A 19,555-nucleotide genomic window follows, 5' to 3' on the forward strand; every position below is an offset into this window, starting at 1 on the left:
TATTTGATTTTTTAATTCGGCCGGGAATAGGGATGGAGGTTATTAACAAAAGACCGGTTTTTTACTTACGATTTAACCTGGCGGTTCTAACCGGTCAAAAAACGGTTGTTTCAAAAGCCGGTTTTCATTTTTTTCTCAATAGCCAATAACCAATAGGACATTATGTTACATTTAAATTGCTTTTTAGTTTGCGATAGTTCATTTGAATTGATATTAATATCATTGATATCGATACTCTCGAAAGAATATATCGATACCTAAGATAATCAATCGATATATAAACAGCAACTTTTCCAGCAGATTTTACAACCTAAAGCCATAATAAATTCCGACTCACATTGTTTCACAATGAACCGTGAACAATTTGTCGAATCATGTTCTCATGGGTGCCATTATAGTATGCTGTCTACCTATGGATATAGTTTTTTTATAGTCTGCGGTCTACCGATCTTAATCTGAACTTTGCTAAAAGATTTACGCAAAATAATAAAATGCAAGAAAAATATTGTAGAAAAATATTCATTCCCAAATAATAAACATTTGGAAAAAATAAATGTAAAATGAAAGGCGACTTTAATAATTTACAAAAAGAAACATCTCTACTATTACAACTACGAGTATTTACAAAAAAAATTATATGTTACTTAATTATTTACAAAACGATGCAGCCTAATTATCATTAAAGCAGTCAATAATTCGAGTAATGCAGGCACCCCAATTAGGAATTAATAAAATATATCCTATCTATATATCAGTCTGACATCACTTAAAATCATTATCTTTTCGCAGAATCTTGCGGCAGTATTCGTCCAATTGAAATTGGAAATGTTGACGTGGTACTCCTCAAATTTTCTTCATGATGCGGATCTTTGCATCTAACCAAGACCGCTCGATTCACTGTGTGTGCGCTAAAAGTCTACAAACTCGAAGAAGACATCAAGGACTTAAAATGGGACATAATTGGTCTAGCAGAGGTAAAAAGAAAAGGGAAAGAGTGCATAACACTAGGGTCCGGTAACGTCCTATATTACAAAGGGAGAAGAACAAAGCCTAGATGGCGTAGGATTTCTAATTTCTAGGAAATATGCACATAAAGTAGAGCAATTTGTAGGAATATCTGAAAGAATTGCAATGATTAGGTTAAATGTAAACGAGAACATCTCCCTGAAAATTATTCAAGTATACGCTCCAACCGCAGCACATTCCGATGAAGAGATAGACGAATTTTATGAGAAAATTGCAGAATCACAGCACGTATACGATGATAATAGGAGACTTCAACGGTAAGATCGGACAACGACTTGAAAAAACTGAAAACTATATAGGACAATAATTCGACGCTAGAGTTAGAAACAAAAGAGGAGAAACCTTGGTTAACTTCCTACAAGCCTTAATTCTATAAGAAAAATCCTCAAAGAAAGTGGACGTGGCTACACCCAGACGGAAAAACTCGGAACGAAATAGATTACATACTGTGCAACAAAACATATATAATATAGGACGTAACAGTAATAAATACTGCAAAGAAAAACATAATAACCATTATAAATGAACAAGGGCAACTAGGGCAATTAAATTCGATAAACATACGACCAAACAATACATATAACATCATGAAGAAACATGTAACACTTTAAAAGACTCCACTCAAAATACGAAGTTAGAAAGGTTCCTAAGAAAAGAACTAAGGGAGTTTGAGAATATAACAGGACCCACCAACTTAATAAGACACGAAATAAAATTGAAGAAAAAGTGCGATCCAGTCAAGCAGCCTTATAGGCGGCACAATCCCGCAATGCTACAGATCATCAACCAAGAAGTGGACAAGATGTTAAAAGAAGGAACCGTCGAACCCTCCACAAGTGGTTGGAGTTCACCGATTGTACTAGTTAGGAAAAAGGATAACTCGTACAGATTTTGCATTGACTTTAGAAAAGTCAACGAACTGTCAGATAAGGACGCATATCCGTTACCCAGAATATCGGAAATTCTGGATAGACTTAAGGAAGCAAATTTTATATCGACCCTCGATTTGAAACAGGGATATTTTCAAATACCCCTAGAAGAAACAAGCCGCCCAGTGACAGCATTCAGCGTACCCGGAAAAGGCCATTTTCAGTTCAAAACCACCCCATTCGGACTGCATTCCGCAGGAGCCACTTTCCAACGCCTACTGGATAAGGTAATACCTCCCGATATGGAATTCGCGTTTGCCTACTTGGATGATATCGTAGTAATATCTAAAACGCTCCAAGAGCATTTAAATCACCTACATGAAGTTTTCCGAAGACTGAAAGAAGCCAGATTACAGCTGAACTTCGAGAAATGCACGTTTTGCCAGTCAGAACTCAGATACTTAGGACATGTGGTTGGAGCAGAAGGAATAAAAACCGACCCGGAGAAAACCAACGCTATAACCGGACTTACAGCACCGAGAAATGTGCGTCAACTCCGCCGGTTCCTAGGAATAACATCATGGTACCGCCGATTCATAGAGAACTATTCGACAATAGCAGGACCGCTAAACATGCTTCTGAAGAAGAAGAAAAGATGGAAATGGACCGATAAGCAGGAAAACGCGTTTGAAGAGCTAAAATCAAAACTTACATCGGCCCCAGTATTAGCATGCCCCGATTTTTCGAAAACATTTTACCTGCAAAAAGCTGGACCTCAGTCAATCTCTAATAAATAAACTTTAAGCTTTCAAAATGTGGGAGTATCGAAGGCGGAGTGATAAATAAAGACGTATTAAAACTTAAAACGTCTAAAAAACCACCCGAAGTGGAGAAAACCGTAAAGATACGAAAAGTAGATTATTTTGCTCATGCGATACTCAGAACGATATAGAGTCCTCCATTTTATTATTTAGTGCAAAATATGTGGAAGTGGGGTCCAGATCAGACAAGAACATCATGGCTTTGTAGCCTACGTGAATGGTTTAATCAGTTTTGGCGCTCATGGCATGAAGAGAATAGGTATACTTGTTTAACGGTTTTACTGGTTTTACTAGTTTGTACAAAACTTATCAATTAGACTATGGAAATTAGATTATTTTCGTGACACTGACCCGTAGTATGGACCGCTGTAACAAAAGCTTTATGTTTGCTGCAGTCAATTTTTTGAACTTAATTAGTTATTAACAAATTTAGGTCTAATAACGGTAATTCTTCACTTTTCTCGTCTATCAGCAAAAAGTAAACAATTTGAAACAAATTTAGGAAAAATAAACTTATAACTCATGCCTCTGAAACACGCGGGAGCGATGGAGGTAAAAGGAGCTGTAAACTGCATCTCTATAAGCAAAAAATCGACATGTTTTTGCAAAATGAATTTGCTATATTTAAAATCATTTTTCCTCATTTTTTAAAAATCGTATTGATAAAATTAATCTTCTTTATAAGCTACCCGTAGAATTACTGTAATTTCATCGTTTTTTTGACTTTATTGTTGCAAAAAAATTTAATTTGGTATAAACAAATAAAATAACTTTAAAAATTATTATTTTTTTATAAAAACCAGAATTACTCACTTATTTTGCAAGTTTCTAAGAAACAAAAAGGATAGAAACATATAAAAAACGCTATTTTGAAGTTTTGAATTTACCCTTACTTATAAGTTTAGTATTCTTAAATTTGTTTCAAGTGCTTCACTTTTTGTTGATAGACGAAAAAAGTGAAAATTTACCGGTTTTGACCTTAATTTGTTCCAAAAGTCCAAAAAATCGACAGCAGAAAATATAAAAGTTTTTGTTACAGAGGTCCATACTACTCAAAACAACTGTCGTTTGCCTGGCCGGTTCAGTGTCAGTGTCACACAGGGGCGTTTTTTTGCTTATTTCCCTGGCCTAAATGATTTAGGACACGGTTCAACGTGGAAAACTTCTTGATCTAAGGCTTTAGCCAGATTTTACCAGTCTTTCAATGATCTAACAAACCTTATTACGATTAAACCTATTAATAATGTGATGCATTCATACTATAAACAGTCATTAATGCATTAAATAAAAATACTTAGCAAGGTATGTTAAAATCTTCTTTATATTTTTATTTAAAAGAATAAAAAATTCAAATAATTTGTAATATAGTTTGTAATATAACAACTATTACTTGCAGTTTTTATTATATTTTTTAATATTAATATGACTGACAAATAATTATGCACAATAATCATAAAAAGTACAAGGAAACGTAAGATACGATTTGATAATACAATATGTTTTATTATTTGATAATACAATTTGATAATATAATACATGTTTATTTAAGAAAAAAACCACTTAAGGTTAAAATATTCAAGGTTATTATTTTATTAAAAAATCATTTTTATAATGAAAGAAGCAAGTATATGTATACATGGTCATCAACTTTTGTGACAGTAACTTATATCTGTTACTCGCAGTTCAAGAAATTCTTAAAATAATTATATTTTTCGTATAAAAGAAAATTCACAATACTGACTTTTCCCCCACTCCTATACAGTAAGCTCATAGGTTAAACTATACAAATATAAAAATTAGACTAGTCCAAAGTAACTATAATCGTATTAGAGATTCACGCATTTTGTTGAGACGCAAGCACTAATTGGGTTGCTATAATTTAAGTGGTGTTTATCAATATGCTAAACAAAATGTTTTCGAGATATAGAAAAGTGATGGATTGTCTCCAACATTAAGCAAAGAGGCACAAAGAAAGATCTGCCACTATATATTATAGAACTGCCTATTCACAGTAATGATAAAAAAATATTTGATATTACGAAATTACTTAACTCTATGATCACAGTTGAGCCATCGCATCCAAAAAGGGAAATACGCCAATATCAAAGATGTTAACATTTTGGCCACACACAATAATTGCCACAGGAGGCCGCGCTGTGTATAATGCGTGGGCGATCAAATATCGTCTCAATCTCCAAAACAAAAGAATAAAATATGTTCAATGTGAAAATTATCTAGAAAATCATCCTGCCAGCTACAAGGGATGTTTAGTATACAAAGAACTGCAGAAAAAAGAATTTCCAACACTTCGAGAAAAAAAAAAAACGCAAGTCAACCACCCCTTGCTGTACATCAATCAATCACTTAACCAACTATCAACTATGCAAAAGTTGTTACAGGAAGAAATATTAGAACTACATTTACCACAGATGAGACTTCTCATGTAATTGAAACAACAACTCCTCAACATATAAAAAACAATTTAGAATTAGTAGTACATAAGTTAATTGATATCTAAGCTTAACCTTCAACACTAAACTAAAACACTCATTTCCATAAAGTTAAAGTCTTTATTTACTCTCAAAATCTAGATGTTATGTTTATTTTCGAAGTATATACGACTAATAAGAGCTATTTCTATATTCCCAAATATTCTAACCAATTAACTACAGTTATTCGGTAAGCTGCTTGGACGTCCACCTCAGAAATTACCTACAAAGACAACTTCGAGTCGTATACTGCTTACTAAAATACACTTATATTGGAAAAAAGAAAACTGCGAAAGAGGTGGTAGCTCACTAGGCATCCAGAAGATAAAGCAAATCTTAATAGAGCTTGCAGATTACTCAAAATAAAATTGATTCGACATAAAGACAATGGAATCAATGAATATTTAAAGAACCTCTCACCTGTAGATGATAAAAATTATTCGCTGTGAAAACTAACAAAAAAATTAAAACATAACGAACAAATGAATATGCCAGTATATCAGGAAACAAAATGGCAGTTGGGCTTAAACTGACTTTGAAAATCATCTATGCGAGGTATTTCAACTAAATCAGAGGGAAGTCTCAGTTGAAGAAGAGAAAGCTAGTCATAAAGTCGTAAATTCACCATATCACATGGCTCCGCCTATTAAATCTAATAAGAAATATGAAATTAAAGAAGCAGTTGATAATCTAGAAATTAAAACGCCACCTGGTTATAATATAATATCTAGTTTAGTACTAAAAAATCTACCCAACGAAGGCGTAAGTTTAATCACATATGTATTTAATTCAATATTAAAAACAGGTGATTTTCCAACGGATTGTTGCTCAAATTGTTGTTATTTCAAAACCAAATAAGATCACATAGAAGTATTTGCATATTACTCAATTAGCTTATCGCCTATTATATCCAGTGTTTAAACGGCTTTTTCTAAGAAGAATGGAGCTTATTTTGTATGACAGTAATGTTTTATCGAATTAGGTTGGGTTAAGGAAACAACACGGTAAAATCAAGCAAATTCATAGGGTAGTAAAGACTATCAGAAATTCGCTCGAACACAAAAATTACTGTACTGCTGCATTTCTAGATATCTCTCAAGCATTCGACAAAGTTTAGAATGTAGGTTTTATCTCCAAAATTAAATCTATATTTCATCATCTCATAAGTTCAATAGATTTTAAGATCCTTAATGACAGATCGATTTTTTCAAGTCAAAAGAGGTGGGAAAATCACTGGCCTGTTTCCAATATGTTCCAGAGTTCCACAATGAAGCATCCTAGGACCCACCCTCTGCTTAGTATACACGTCGTATCTCCCAATAACAACCAATACAACAGTTGCTACATATACCGATGACACAGTTATCATGCCTTCAAATTCTACAGAAACTGAAGCATCCCAGGTATTGCAAAATCACCTGTTTAAACTAGAAAGTTGCCTTAAACTTTCGGCGGCTTTTGCAGGATCTCTTGGCATTTACCTCTAGATATTAGGAGAATCGCTGATGGTTTGGGCTCAGCCTTCTTTAGTTTTCTTTCTCAGTTGGTGTTTCAATATTTTCTTTCTTTGCTAATGGTTTTGGCACAGTCTTTATCGGGTATATTTTTTTATGGTTTACGTTATGACAACTTTTTGTTTATCCGTTTGATCTTTTTGTCTTTGTATGCCTCTGGTTACACGTACTTCCTTATTTCTTTTTTGAATTATTGGTATTTGCCTTTTGGCAGCACTAATCCTTTTTGGTGCGCCTTCTGTTTTTCGTTTTTTTTCTCCAGTTTTACTTTTTTTACAGGTTTTCTTTTTATACTGGACTGTCCGTTCATCGTCATTTGTTTTCAGTTGTCATTTTATTGCCATTGTATTATCTTTACTATATTTGCTAGTATTAACACTAGTTTTTTAATATTAGATTTGTTTTTCCTTTTCTGTTGCTGTTTTTCTGTTGATGGTTTTTATATTATTTCCAGGTATTTTTGAGTTATTTTTGTATCTCTTCGTCTTTTTTCGCGATGGTTTTCTCCAGCTTTTCCATCCAATTCAAGAGACGTTTATTTGCTCTTTTCATTATGTCCATTTGCGCGACCAATGTTTCAATTGATCTGGCAAGATTGGACTACATTTCTGTTTTTATGCTCTCTTTCTCTTTCTAGAATATTCTGAGGAATCTAAAAATTGAATAATATGTAGGGTGTTGTATTTAAAATAAGAAAGTTGTTATTGATCACTGTTACATGACACACCCTATACGAAAAGTTTTTATTGCAAAAAAAGGCGAAACAAAAAGACAATTTTTAATTATCAAATTTATTGCCTTTGGCTGTTCCACCCTGTATAATATCCACTTGTTTACTATTTTTACTCCGTTACTTTTTCATCTGTTGCCGTATTCATAAATAATATTCATTAAAATTAATAACATGTTCACTCAATTTATAAGCAACATTTATAGCGACACTTTATACAAGATAAGATACAATGTTATACCCGCCGCTTAAAACATGGAATCCAAGGTCGCATGATGACTCAATGCAAGCATCGACAGGCGCTCGAAACTAGACCTTATGGGAAACTGTTTACACCATCATTATTTGTGTCATGATACTATAACTTAAATGTTTTATGTGTCATGATTTGTGTTTCACTTTCGCTGGCTGGTGAATTTTGTGAAAATGTTTAAAATTAATGTAAATCAATAACCTCTAAAAAACGGTATAAATATATTATAGCAACATTGTTAGTTCGTTTTTGTTGAGCGGTGTAAACGTGGGAAAAGTGGTAACATAGGAAGAGGAATATTTAAGAGTGCCTGCCATTCGCATGATCAATCACAAATAGTATAAAAACAGTTTACAACAGTGTTTCGTTTAATTCGAATCGTAACACCGGTGGTTCTAAGTGGACAAAAATTTAGTAATCCAAAATGGCACATACATATAAACTTATATATTTTGACGTCACCGGAAAGGGTGAACCAATTAGATTGCTTTTAAGTTATGGAGAAATTCCATTCGAAGACAAACGTGTCGAGTTTGGGGAGTGGCCAAAAATTAAGCCAAGTAAGTACTTATTATTATAGCTTTAACGAAATAGAACATACCTATTTATTAAAACTTAAACAACAGCTTTCTTGTCATTCATTTTCATACCATTTTAGTTAATATTTTTAACCTAACATTAATAACGCTAATCTAACCAGTAACGGCTCGTGATGAGTTTTGGGGGCAAGAATTAATTGAAAAACTTTTTTCATGCAATTATAAAAACGATTTTTTGAGTACAACCGAATACCATTCGGTTACATTAAATATACATCCATAAATTATGGTTTGTTCTATTAACCCGCTTATACGTATTTCGACCTTTTTTTGCCGCTGCCCTGTATCGAAACAAAAATCTAATACCGTCATTATATTTAATTTCTTTACTCTGTTTGAAGTACAAGAAACTGAATTCATTACTAATTTTGACCATGATGAACAGCAAGTTAAATGCATATTTTAGATTCTCTTGTTGAGTAATTAATCAAGCTGTTTGCTTTGCAAGTTTTAGAAGGCACAGTGGTAAAAATTTAAATTTAGTTTCGCCAGATAGGAAATCGTATCATTTCTTTTGTTGTTATTAGATGGCGTTGTTACGTCTGTAAATAGTTATTTCGATAATTATTGGCCTACGACATGATAGATTTTGTTTCGATTCAAAGCAGTGGCATATACCGCTCTGTTGAGACCTAAAGCGTATATAGCTGTATCGAAACAAAAATCTAATACCGCCATTATGTTTAAAAAAAATTGTTTAAACAAATTAGATGGAATATTTAACAATTTAATTATTTATATAATACATAATAATTGTAATGTACACAAAAAAACATATAAATTTAAAAAAACGTCGAAATAAATAAACAAGAACCAGAGATACAGTTAACAGCTCCTTCCCCCTCCGAACTTATGAGTTTCAAATCCGGCCGATTTTAAGGACCACATTTTTGAAGCTTTGTGAACGATTTCATTAAAATGAAATCTTTTAGAATGGCATGTTCTTTTAGCATGTTCTTTCAGATGATTCTAATAAGATTTCTTAATAAACGAAGTTTTTTTTTTATTTAGAAATAAACGAAGCTGCTATTAATAAAAAAGGCACTAACTTCGTCCCAAAGTGTCCTGGCTCAATATTATTTTCCTTTAAATTTGTAAAAAATCTAGGCTTTCTAAATAATAATAATTTTCTTGTGGGCAATGGTTAAAAAGTTATTTAATTGCTTATAAGCAAAAAATTAACATGTTTTTACAAAATTATTTTGCAATATATAAAGTTATTTTTCCTCATTTTTTTTTGAATAATATTAATAGAATAAATATTTTTCTTTTAGAAGCTTCAGAAGCTAGTATATTTACTATAGCTACATAATCTTCTGACCTACATTTTTGCACAAAAATTTTATGTTGGAATAAACAAATTAATTAACCGATCGACTTGAAATTTGACCATATTCTAGGAACCACAAGAGCCAAAATTGTATCTAATATAAAGATTATAAGTTTATTTTTAAAAAAGTAATGAAAATTTATAAAAAACCAAAATTTTTGACTCATTTTTCAATTTACTAAGCAATAAATAAGAATAGGAACATTCAAAAACATCATTTTGAAGGTTTTTGTATGACTTACGGCCGGTTTCACAAAGTAAAGTTACCTTGCGGTTAAGGGATAACCAGCGGTTACCCTGAAATATTGGTTTCACAATATAAGGTCAACATCTCCGGTTGTGGTTAACCTACAAAATTTTTAACCCAAAAGTAAAAGTGGTGGTTTAGAGCTTGACCAGGATATCCTAACCTAATTTCGAATTTCGTTTTGTTGAGATTGACAGAGTGTAGACAGACACGTAAATTATTAATTAATCAGATGTGGATTTATATGATGTAAATGCTTTTAGCAGTGATGAGGAAGCTGGCAGACCAAGAATCATTAGGCACAGAACAAGTCATTTTGAAGAACTAGACCATGAAGATTTTTTCTGTCGGTTTAGATTCTCAACGAACACAGTTGAAAATATTTTGCAGCAAATTATTTGCAGCAAAGATACATTTCTGAAAATAGATCTCTTGAACATTTTTGTGGGTTTCATTTTATAATTTTAATTTCAACTTGGAAGAACAAACAACCACTACTTAGAACAAACTACCACACTAGACACATAACATAACTTGAAAATGAGAATAACATTTGTATATTGTTTTCGATCTAACGTGACAAATGTGTCATAACTCATCTATACTGGTCAATGTCCATAATATTTACTGACAATATTCCATAAAAATCTGTTTATTGCCCATAATTTCCTATCAACATAAGAAAAATAAAACGAAACCTAAGGTTAAGTGACCATAACTGAATCTGTGAATGGGAAACGGCATCTGTCAGTTAAACTAGGGGTAAAGATTACTTAACTCCTAGGGTTAACCACTGATTGTGAAACTGGCCGTTATAAGTTTCTTACTGTCAAATTTGTTTAAAATGCTTCACTTTTTGCTAATAAACCGAAAATAAAAATCGAAAATTTACCGTTTTTTGGCCTTAATTTGTTAATAACTAATTAAGTTCAAAAAATCGACTGCAAGGAACATATAGGCTTTTGTTATAGAGGTCCATACTACTTAAAACAACTGTCGTTTGCCTATGTCGGCTATGATTAATTTTTTCAACTATAAAATAATACGAAATAGCAGATCATTTCATATTAGTTTGGTTGTGTGTTAGTGATGTAACGAATGTCATTTTTTGAACATTCGCGAATGCGAATGCGAATATATGCTACCGACATTCGCGAATGCGAATGCGAATATTCCGTGTTTTTTTTAATTGACAATTTTTTCAGCGATAAGTTCAAATAAATTTAGTAATTCAGCAATTGTCAGAACGATTATACAAATCATATTGTACTGTATTACATTACGGTGTAGTGTACAATACATATATGTATATTGTTCCGAAAATTGCTGAATAACAATTACTAAATTTATCTTAACTTATCTAGCTGAAGTCGAACTATTTATGTTTGTTTGTTTAAACTCTACATAAAAACACATAGAATATTTTTAGTTTGTAGTTGAATAATTCTTAGCTTTTTGAAGATGATTGTCTAAAATTAAAAACTTCAAGATAATAACAGTTTCAGAGAATAGTTTGTTTTTATTTGTTTACATTGTATCATTTATTTTTTGGTTTCTAATTTTATAGTTTTCTAAGCTTGTAAAATAAAGTGAGTTTTCTTAATAAAACTCAAAAGTGAATGGATTTTTATTTTATTAACCGAATCTTCAAATTTTTTTTTTCTTATATTCATATTCGCAAAACATTCGCACAAATTTCGCGAATGCGAATGCGAATATGCAAAAATATGCGAATATTTGCGAATGTGAATGCGAATGCGAATATTCGTATATCACTAGTGTGTATTTCTAATTCTGTTTTCGTCTACCTTTACACAACGTAGCATAAAAAGTAACTATGCAGGTATTTAAATAATTTCTCTATGGTTAAAAACAGAATTCCCTTTGTGAATGTTACTGTAACTACTATGAATGTTTTATCTAACACAAGCTACTAAGGTAGTTTTTTTTTCAATTAGTTACAGTTTTTTCTAAAACTTTTTTTGTAATTTTTTAGTAACTTTATTTTGTAATTACCGACATTAAATCACAAAAAATTAATAGTATTGCAATCCGCCCTCAATGTTTCATTTTCATTGGCTTGGGGCTATACTTTTTTTAATGCTTCCTCGAATCTAATGATTTTAATTTCTAATTTTCAACACTCTGTTTTAATTAAAATTATTTTTTAACAAGTAACTTAACAGTATTTTTTCTTTCTAATAAAGCTTTCACTTGACAAACGTTTTATTTTCTCTTTGTATATTAAAATTGTTATACATTTTAGCTACTCCTCTTGGACAACTTCCAGTGTTGGAGGTTGACGGTAAAGCAATCCCTCAAAGCACTGCAATCTGCAGGTACTTGGCATCAATACTAAAACTCGATGGTAAAGATGCGAAAGAAAATCTTGCACTAGATGTCGCGTTGGAAACTCTATTTGATTTACAAAAACGTGAGTATATATTAATTTAAATTGCTTCATTATATATAAAATAAGTATATTAACACGTCTTTTAATAAAAATTATTATTTTTTAAATTTTATTCACAACAGCTCCCTTTGCAATTATAAAAATCGATTGTTTTTGTTTTCAAAACTTCTCCATTTACAGGAAAATGTTCAGAACACTCCAGCATGTGACAATTTATTCACTAACTGCTAATGTTTAACGTTTTCCTGATTCAGATTTCATCTCTTCCACGTGCTCCACTATATTTTTTTCTTCTAAGATCGTGTTTACTAACAAGTCCAACTAAGTACATATTTTCCTCAATAACTTTTTTAAAATATCAATGTTACATTCAAACCTAGAGTCTTGTGTTGCCGTTTAAGTTTTTAACTATAGTTCTGTTTTAAAAGGACAGATAAATATGTAATACATATTTATCTGCTATTTTAAGTGAGAATTATTGTAAATAAATATGTATGTAAATGCTATGCACCATAGACGTATATATTAATATAGACCGAGTATACCAGGTGCCTGCTGACGACAAGTTCTCAGGTCTCTTTCTAGCACATTGTATCGAGAAGCTTACGTACTTCTACTGCACTCTACTTAGAAGATATTGTCGTAGCTTTACTATTTGTAAGAGTAAGACAGAACGAACGATGAAAACAAAGATGGTGTTGTTACTTAGCTCTATTGTAGTTAAACTGTGGCTCTATAGACTACTATAGATAAGAGGGTTCATATAGTATACAGTAAGCGCCACGCTAAGTGACTTATTTGATTTACTGAGCTAATCCGGTCGGTTCTCACATGTGACTTTTAGCTGACGCTTGCAGATGGCGGTGCATGATGTTTAATTTGTGACTGATTTCTGCTGAGAAGCACGTACCTATGAAGCGAAACTATTCAACGTTTTTTTTTTCCATACAATTTTTTTTACTATTTAGTTATATTTATATATTATTTTATATTTCTTGAATTATATTTTTAGTTTGAAAGAATTTCGTTGTTTTAATCCAAAAAAAAACACACCAGAAAGCTTATTTTCATATTATTTTGATTAATTACTTATTGTAATGTACTATAAAATAATATATTACCTCGAAAATAGGTTTTGTTTATTTAAATAATATAAAGTACCTACACATATTTTACAATACAAACTTTTGAAGTATCATGAATAATTGACGCCTTTTGTGAAGTTATAGACAATAGTATATTAAATTAAAATTGTTTTCCCGCTAGCTGTTCGAGCAAAAGAATATCAAAATAAAACAAATCTGTAGCACTGTAATGTTTTAATACAAATAATCGACCTAGAGTGTACTTAATTGTCAATTAAACTATTTAAACAAGTTTTTATTTATTTACTTTTATGAACTGTTTACTTCTCAGCGTAACAGTGCAGCAAGGGATAGGGTTTAGGACTGTAAAAGCTAAAAATGTGCTCGTATGTCTACAAGCGTCGCGCTTAGGCGCGTTTTCACGGGTCGATCGAGGTTGAACGATTTGGATCGTTCGAGCATAATTCGATCTGTGTGGAAAGTGGAAAGCAAAAAGGTTTACACGACAGGCGTGAATGTTAAATAATTAATTGTGGTACAAAATGACGTCACGTGAAATGATTAATGTAGGTGTGCAATTAATTTGTTGTGCAATTTGGGAAGAAATCGCTAAATCAAACAAAAAGAAAAAAAAAACGAACGTGGTGGACACGACCGTGGATTGTGAGACGAAATACACATGGTGCATCACAAATCCTGCTCCAAGAAATGGTTGTGGAAGATCCAGAGGCTTATAGAAATCATTTAAGAATGGATGATGCTCATTTTAGAGAACTTTTAGAAAAAAACTGCTGAGATAAGTCAAAAAACGATACAAATATGCGTGAAGCATTACCAGCAAGGCTGAAATTGCAAATAGTTCGTCGATTTCTAGCCACTGGAGACAGCTGTGTGTAAATGATTTATTAATGACTAGTACAACAAAATGAATGTTTTTAAAAATAAAAAGCCAAATTAGAACCGGTACATATAAGTCATCAGGTCCAGAGCCGCTCTTTAGTGATTTCAATACTTTGCTCAATTCACGATTGTATGTTGTTCTAATATATTTGATTTTATTTTTCAAGTCATTTTCAGACATATTGAGTTTATTCATATGTTGTAGAATTGCTTGCAATGCCTCTCGCCTCGCTTGCAGATTGAGATAAAGCTCGGTTTGTGGATTCCATAATACATTATAATTTTGATAAGCATGCAAAAATCTTGCCATGTCTGCATCTGATCATTTTTCAGTCATTTTTTCCGAAAATTACAGCTTTTCGTACTAAAAACAACAACTTTATACACGCTAGAAGTACTCTACTCGGCTTTCGGTACGTTGTGTTTCCGTTCGACCAGCTGTTTACACATTCGATTCCAGTCGTTCGACATCGATTCGGCGGCAATCGCCCGTTAAAAGTAGACAGTCTTTCTACTTCCGTCGAATCGACTCACTCCGCCGAACAGCCAAGTCGATTTGAGGTTTACATATTCAATTTGCTTTCGATTTTATAATCGACTTAAATCGTTCAATCCAGATCGACCCGTGAAAACGCGCCTTTACTGTATTGTATATACGATGGTATTCACATGCTACCGATAAAATTTGAGGTTAGAGACCAATTGACGCGAAGTAGCGCATACGCGGTTTGTGGTTGTTGAAAAGGGAGAGGGTTGTGGGCGGAAGATGTCAGATTATTCGACATGTTGATTTGTTGACGTGCCAAAATAGTAAGAATCTATTGTATATTATTTTAATACTAGTTTTGTTATAGTTGCCACAGAAATAAAGTATGAAAAGGATGCGGCTAAGAAGGATGAGAAAGTTGAAAAATTGAAACAAGTATTACCTGTTTATTTTGGAAAATTAGATGAATATGCTAAGAAACACAATGGTTACGTAGCATATGATAGGGTAAGTAGACTATAAGAAATTGTTAACGATAATAGTAATAAATTTAAGAATTTTCATACCTATATGTTTTTCCCTTTTATTAAGTATAAATATTATCTATTTCTATTTGGGCCTGTTAATCTCATAATTAATTATTTTTGGCTTATCCTTATATTTATACCCAAATGCTGAAGTTCTCTGTCCGGGATATTTCACAGAATATAATTTACTTTAATGAAAAGATTATGATCACAACCTATAATAGCAACCAAGAACATTGAACTAAAAATCAACATAGAAAAGAGAACTCAATTTAATACAGACAAGAAAAATAGAAAATAAAAACCAAATTAAAGCACAGTTCAGCGTAAAAGCAATAACAAATTTCACCTAATTTTCCTAGCTATATTACATAGATGTTTAAGCAAGTACAGAGAGAAGAGAAGAAGCAGAAAAGGAGAAAGTAGAACAAAGTTTATTATTACATTAACACATATATGTAGCATTCATATGATTGACAGAACCGACAATCTCTCGTAATTTTGATGAAAATTCATAAAATATACCTAGCACATACCCTAATAGTACAGGAACGTCCGTAGGACGTCTCTCGAACGTCCGTTTTGGAGGTTCGTTGGACGTTCAGTGGACGTTTGTTGGAGGTCCAGCGGCGATAATTGGACCTTCATCAAACGTACATAAGACATAAAAAAACGTCCAGTGGACTTACAGATGTTTGAGATGTCTCTCGAAAATCTATTAGACGTCTAACACTATCATAAAAAGTACTAAAAGTGGTGTCATCCTGTTTCTATTAAGAATGTATGTAAGTTGGAAAATAAAAAATCGATTTTTAAAAAAACTTACATTATTATTGCATATTATATTAAATCACGTAGGATATTATATTAATATATTTATTTATATTTATACAAAAAAAGTATATAAAATTACAAATAAAAATAGAATATACATGAATAAAATAAATAAGTTAATACACACTTATTTACACAAAGTATAACTTTGCATTTTAATATTTCAGTGCTTCAAATAGTGGCTTAAATTATTGACACATAAGATAAACAGATCTCATGAGCACACATAGGTAGTCGGACCATACCTATATTTGAATCATAATTAGTTCTAAATCTTAGCTCTAAAATTGTGATGAGAAGGGACCATCGGTCAGAAATTTATTAAAAATAAGCCACAATGGTCAACTTAAAGAAAATACTCAATTACTTTAAAACAAGTTAAATATTTTATCTGGCCAGGACATTTACTGGTATTAAAACAATATAAGCATGCCAGCATGTCACAAATTTTAATAGTTAAAGAGTGAATATGGCTGTGACTGATCGGGTCTATGACTCCACTGGTCTAGGCAGGAAAAAAGGATTGTAGACACTTCTTAAGAAATTGCCAAAACAGTATCAACAATTGACTGTGGCTCACTAAAAACAGAATCATTTAACTTTATGCAACTTGGAATATCAACATTATTTCTCTTACAATTAACCAAATTCCAAAAAATCCTCAAAATGGTCAAGATCTTCATCTTAAGGTATTTTGTCATAAACAGGGTGTAACAAAAAGGTAAGTCATCAATTCAATCGCGTATTCTGGAATCAAAAACAGTTGGATTTAACCTAACTTACCTTAGTACAAATGTGCACATAAAAAAAGTTACAGTCCTTTGAAAATGAAAATCGATTTTTTACAATATATCGAAAACTGTTATATTGAAAACGGATAAGTGGCGTTTTTATGGCAGGAATATTTTAAAAAAATAACAGTGAAATGTGTACACCCCATAAAAATTTTATGGGGTTTTGTTCCCTTAAGCCCCCCAAATGATTGTATACGTTACAATTAAATTATTATTGTAGTACCATTAGTTAAACACAAGGTTTTTAAAACTTTTTTATCTCTTAGTACTTTTTCGTTAATCCAGTTTTTATCGAGATGTGGCTTCTTTTTTAATATGTTTCAAAATTTCTGAGTACCTAACAAAATGTAAAATATAAATAAATTTTCATATTTTACCAGGTCTCATAGTGTTACCTAACCATTTATAAATATATGGTGGATTTGACAAAAGTTAAAAATGACCTTCATTTTCTGTAATACACTTTCTACACCGTTTTAAAAAGGTAAATCGAATATTTTGGAAAATCATGAGCTCCTGACGAAACCAATTTGCAGCTTTCATGATTCTATTCCTTAGTTACTGTTCGTTCATAATTGGTACAGAATATACGTACCATTTCATAAAACTCCAGCAACAAAAGTCAATTGCGTTAAGATCTGCACCTCTGAGTGGCCAAGAAATAAGCGCATCAAGGCCCATTCCAATCCAACGTCCGTGATAATGATCAAAACGATATTTTCTTATTTCATTATGGTAATGAAATAACCACATATTTTTCCTGACTCGATTGATCTCGTCTAAGTACTCTGGTAACACGTTTTGTGGAAAGTGTAAATCATTTTCACCATTTAAATTGTTTGAAAGAAATACTAGCCCTATTAGGTTATTATCTACAATTCCTGTCCAAACATTGACTTTAAAATTTCTTTGTTAATGAGAGACTCTTCTGCGTGGAGATTTTCTTCAGCCCAGATATGCGTGTTAAGATGTTTCGTAACGCTATTTCTGTCGTAATGAGATTTTGTGTGTTTTCCGTTAAAAACCAATCGTAAAACCACATTCTTTTAGGATAATCTTCATCCAGTAATTCTTGAACGGATTTTAAGTGATAAAATGAAACTGCTAGTTCTTGAATCTTCTCCAAATAATCATGTGAGCCGCTACTACTCTTGTACTGTTTCCAGGGATTTCTTCAATTTCTTCCCAAATCTTTTCACCGTTTGTATTTACTTTTGGTGGACCATTATTAACAACAAGTTGCGATTGCAATGTTCCTGTCCAATAATTATCTAAACCCCTAATTTAGCCTACTCAAACGTACAAAGAAATAAATGCATATCAATTAAATGTCATTTATGTAAACGTGTACACCATTGTATTAGAAAATTTAGTTTTTCTTAATAATCTTAAATGCACAATAATTTGAATATTTATTACTGACTATATGTATTGTTAATGCTACTATTTTATATATAGTAACCAAGGCAATAAGTGTTATACAGCTGACTAGAGAATTTTTAAAATCTAATAAAAAAGTAGCCCCCTCTCGATAAAAACGGGCTTATCGAAAAAGTACTAAGTGGCAAAAAAGTTTTAAAAACAATGTGTTTAACTGATGGTTATTAGTTAAACAATAACCACAATAATTATTTAATTGGAACCCATACAAACATTTGGAGCCGTTTTTTAAAGATATTCCTGCCATAAGAAAGCCACCGGTAGATTTTCAATATAATATCTCTAACAAGTTTCGATATTAAAAAAAATCGATTTTTATTTAATAACTTCAAAAGGCTGTAACTTTTTTATGTGCACATTTGTACTAAGGTAAGTTAGCTTCAATCGAACTATTTTTGGTCCCGGAATATGTAATTTAATTTATGACCTACCTTTTTGTTACATGTATTAATTATTGAAATTGTCTGCTAGTCTTTAGGTGTTCCTGAAAAAAAATTACTGATTTCAACTTTTAAGTAGGTTACAATAATTTCCAATATGCTCAACTTTCTTAAGATGTGTTTAAAATATTATAAAAGAAAATTGATATGAGACATATGAACAACATAAGTAGATGTTTACAATTTTTCATACCTTCATTTGTTTGGTTTTTTTTTCAGTACTAACCTTAATCTTTATTTGTTTTCAGATATCATGGGCTGATATTTTATTCGTTTGCGTGTATGAAGTATTAGTCAATACTGTAGGTAAAGAAGCCGTAGCTGCTTACCCAAGTTTACAGCAAGTTAAGAAGAATGTTCTAGCAGCAAAAGGTATTAATAAATGGATTAAAAATAGACCAGCATTAGAGGGATATGATTTGAAACAAGATCTTTAACAATTTTCTATATTATTTTTATTTAATAAATAATTATTATTGTTACTTACTTTATACATAAAATAAACAAAATAATTAAAATTTGTATTTGATTTTTTAATTGGGCTGAGGATAGGAACGGCAGCTGTTGACAAAACACTTGTGTTTTACTTACGGTTTAACCTAGCGGTTCTAACCGGTCAAAATAACCGGTATTCCAAAAACCGGTTTTGGTTTTTTTAATCAATAGCCAATAACCGATAGGTTATAATGTAACATTTACTTGCTTTTTAGTTTGCGATACTCCATTCGAATCGATATATCAATATTATGGATATCAA

The 19,555-nt window shown here is 31.6% G+C and overlaps 1 protein-coding gene across 1 annotated transcript; it reads left to right on the forward strand.

Annotated features, from left to right (window-relative positions):
• The first annotated feature begins 8,010 nt into the window (after positions 1–8,010).
• On the forward strand, positions 8,011–19,320 carry LOC140443623 (glutathione S-transferase-like). Its single transcript, XM_072534978.1, has 4 exons — positions 8,011–8,262; positions 12,145–12,312; positions 15,131–15,270; positions 19,047–19,320. Exons 1-4 carry the CDS (start codon positions 8,127–8,129, stop codon positions 19,233–19,235), a joined length of 633 nt encoding a protein of 210 aa, XP_072391079.1. The 5' UTR covers positions 8,011–8,126; the 3' UTR covers positions 19,236–19,320.
• Positions 19,321–19,555: the final 235 nt, after the last annotated feature.

This window comes from Diabrotica undecimpunctata, chromosome 6, assembly GCF_040954645.1.
Source record: "Diabrotica undecimpunctata isolate CICGRU chromosome 6, icDiaUnde3, whole genome shotgun sequence".
NCBI classification, from domain to species: domain Eukaryota; kingdom Metazoa; phylum Arthropoda; class Insecta; order Coleoptera; family Chrysomelidae; genus Diabrotica; species Diabrotica undecimpunctata.

What these genes read in the sequence shown, in the direction of transcription:
- LOC140443623 (XM_072534978.1), top strand. Translation starts at nt 8,127, where the DNA reads ATGGCACATACATATAAACTTATATATTTTGACGTCACCGGAAAGGGT. An exon ending in TCTATTTGATTTACAAAAAC is followed by an intron (nt 12,313 to 15,130) that starts GTGAGTATATAT and finishes GTTTTGTTATAG; the next exon opens with TTGCCACAGAAATAAAGTAT. An exon ending in GTTACGTAGCATATGATAGG is followed by an intron (nt 15,271 to 19,046) that starts GTAAGTAGACTA and finishes ATTTGTTTTCAG; the next exon opens with ATATCATGGGCTGATATTTT.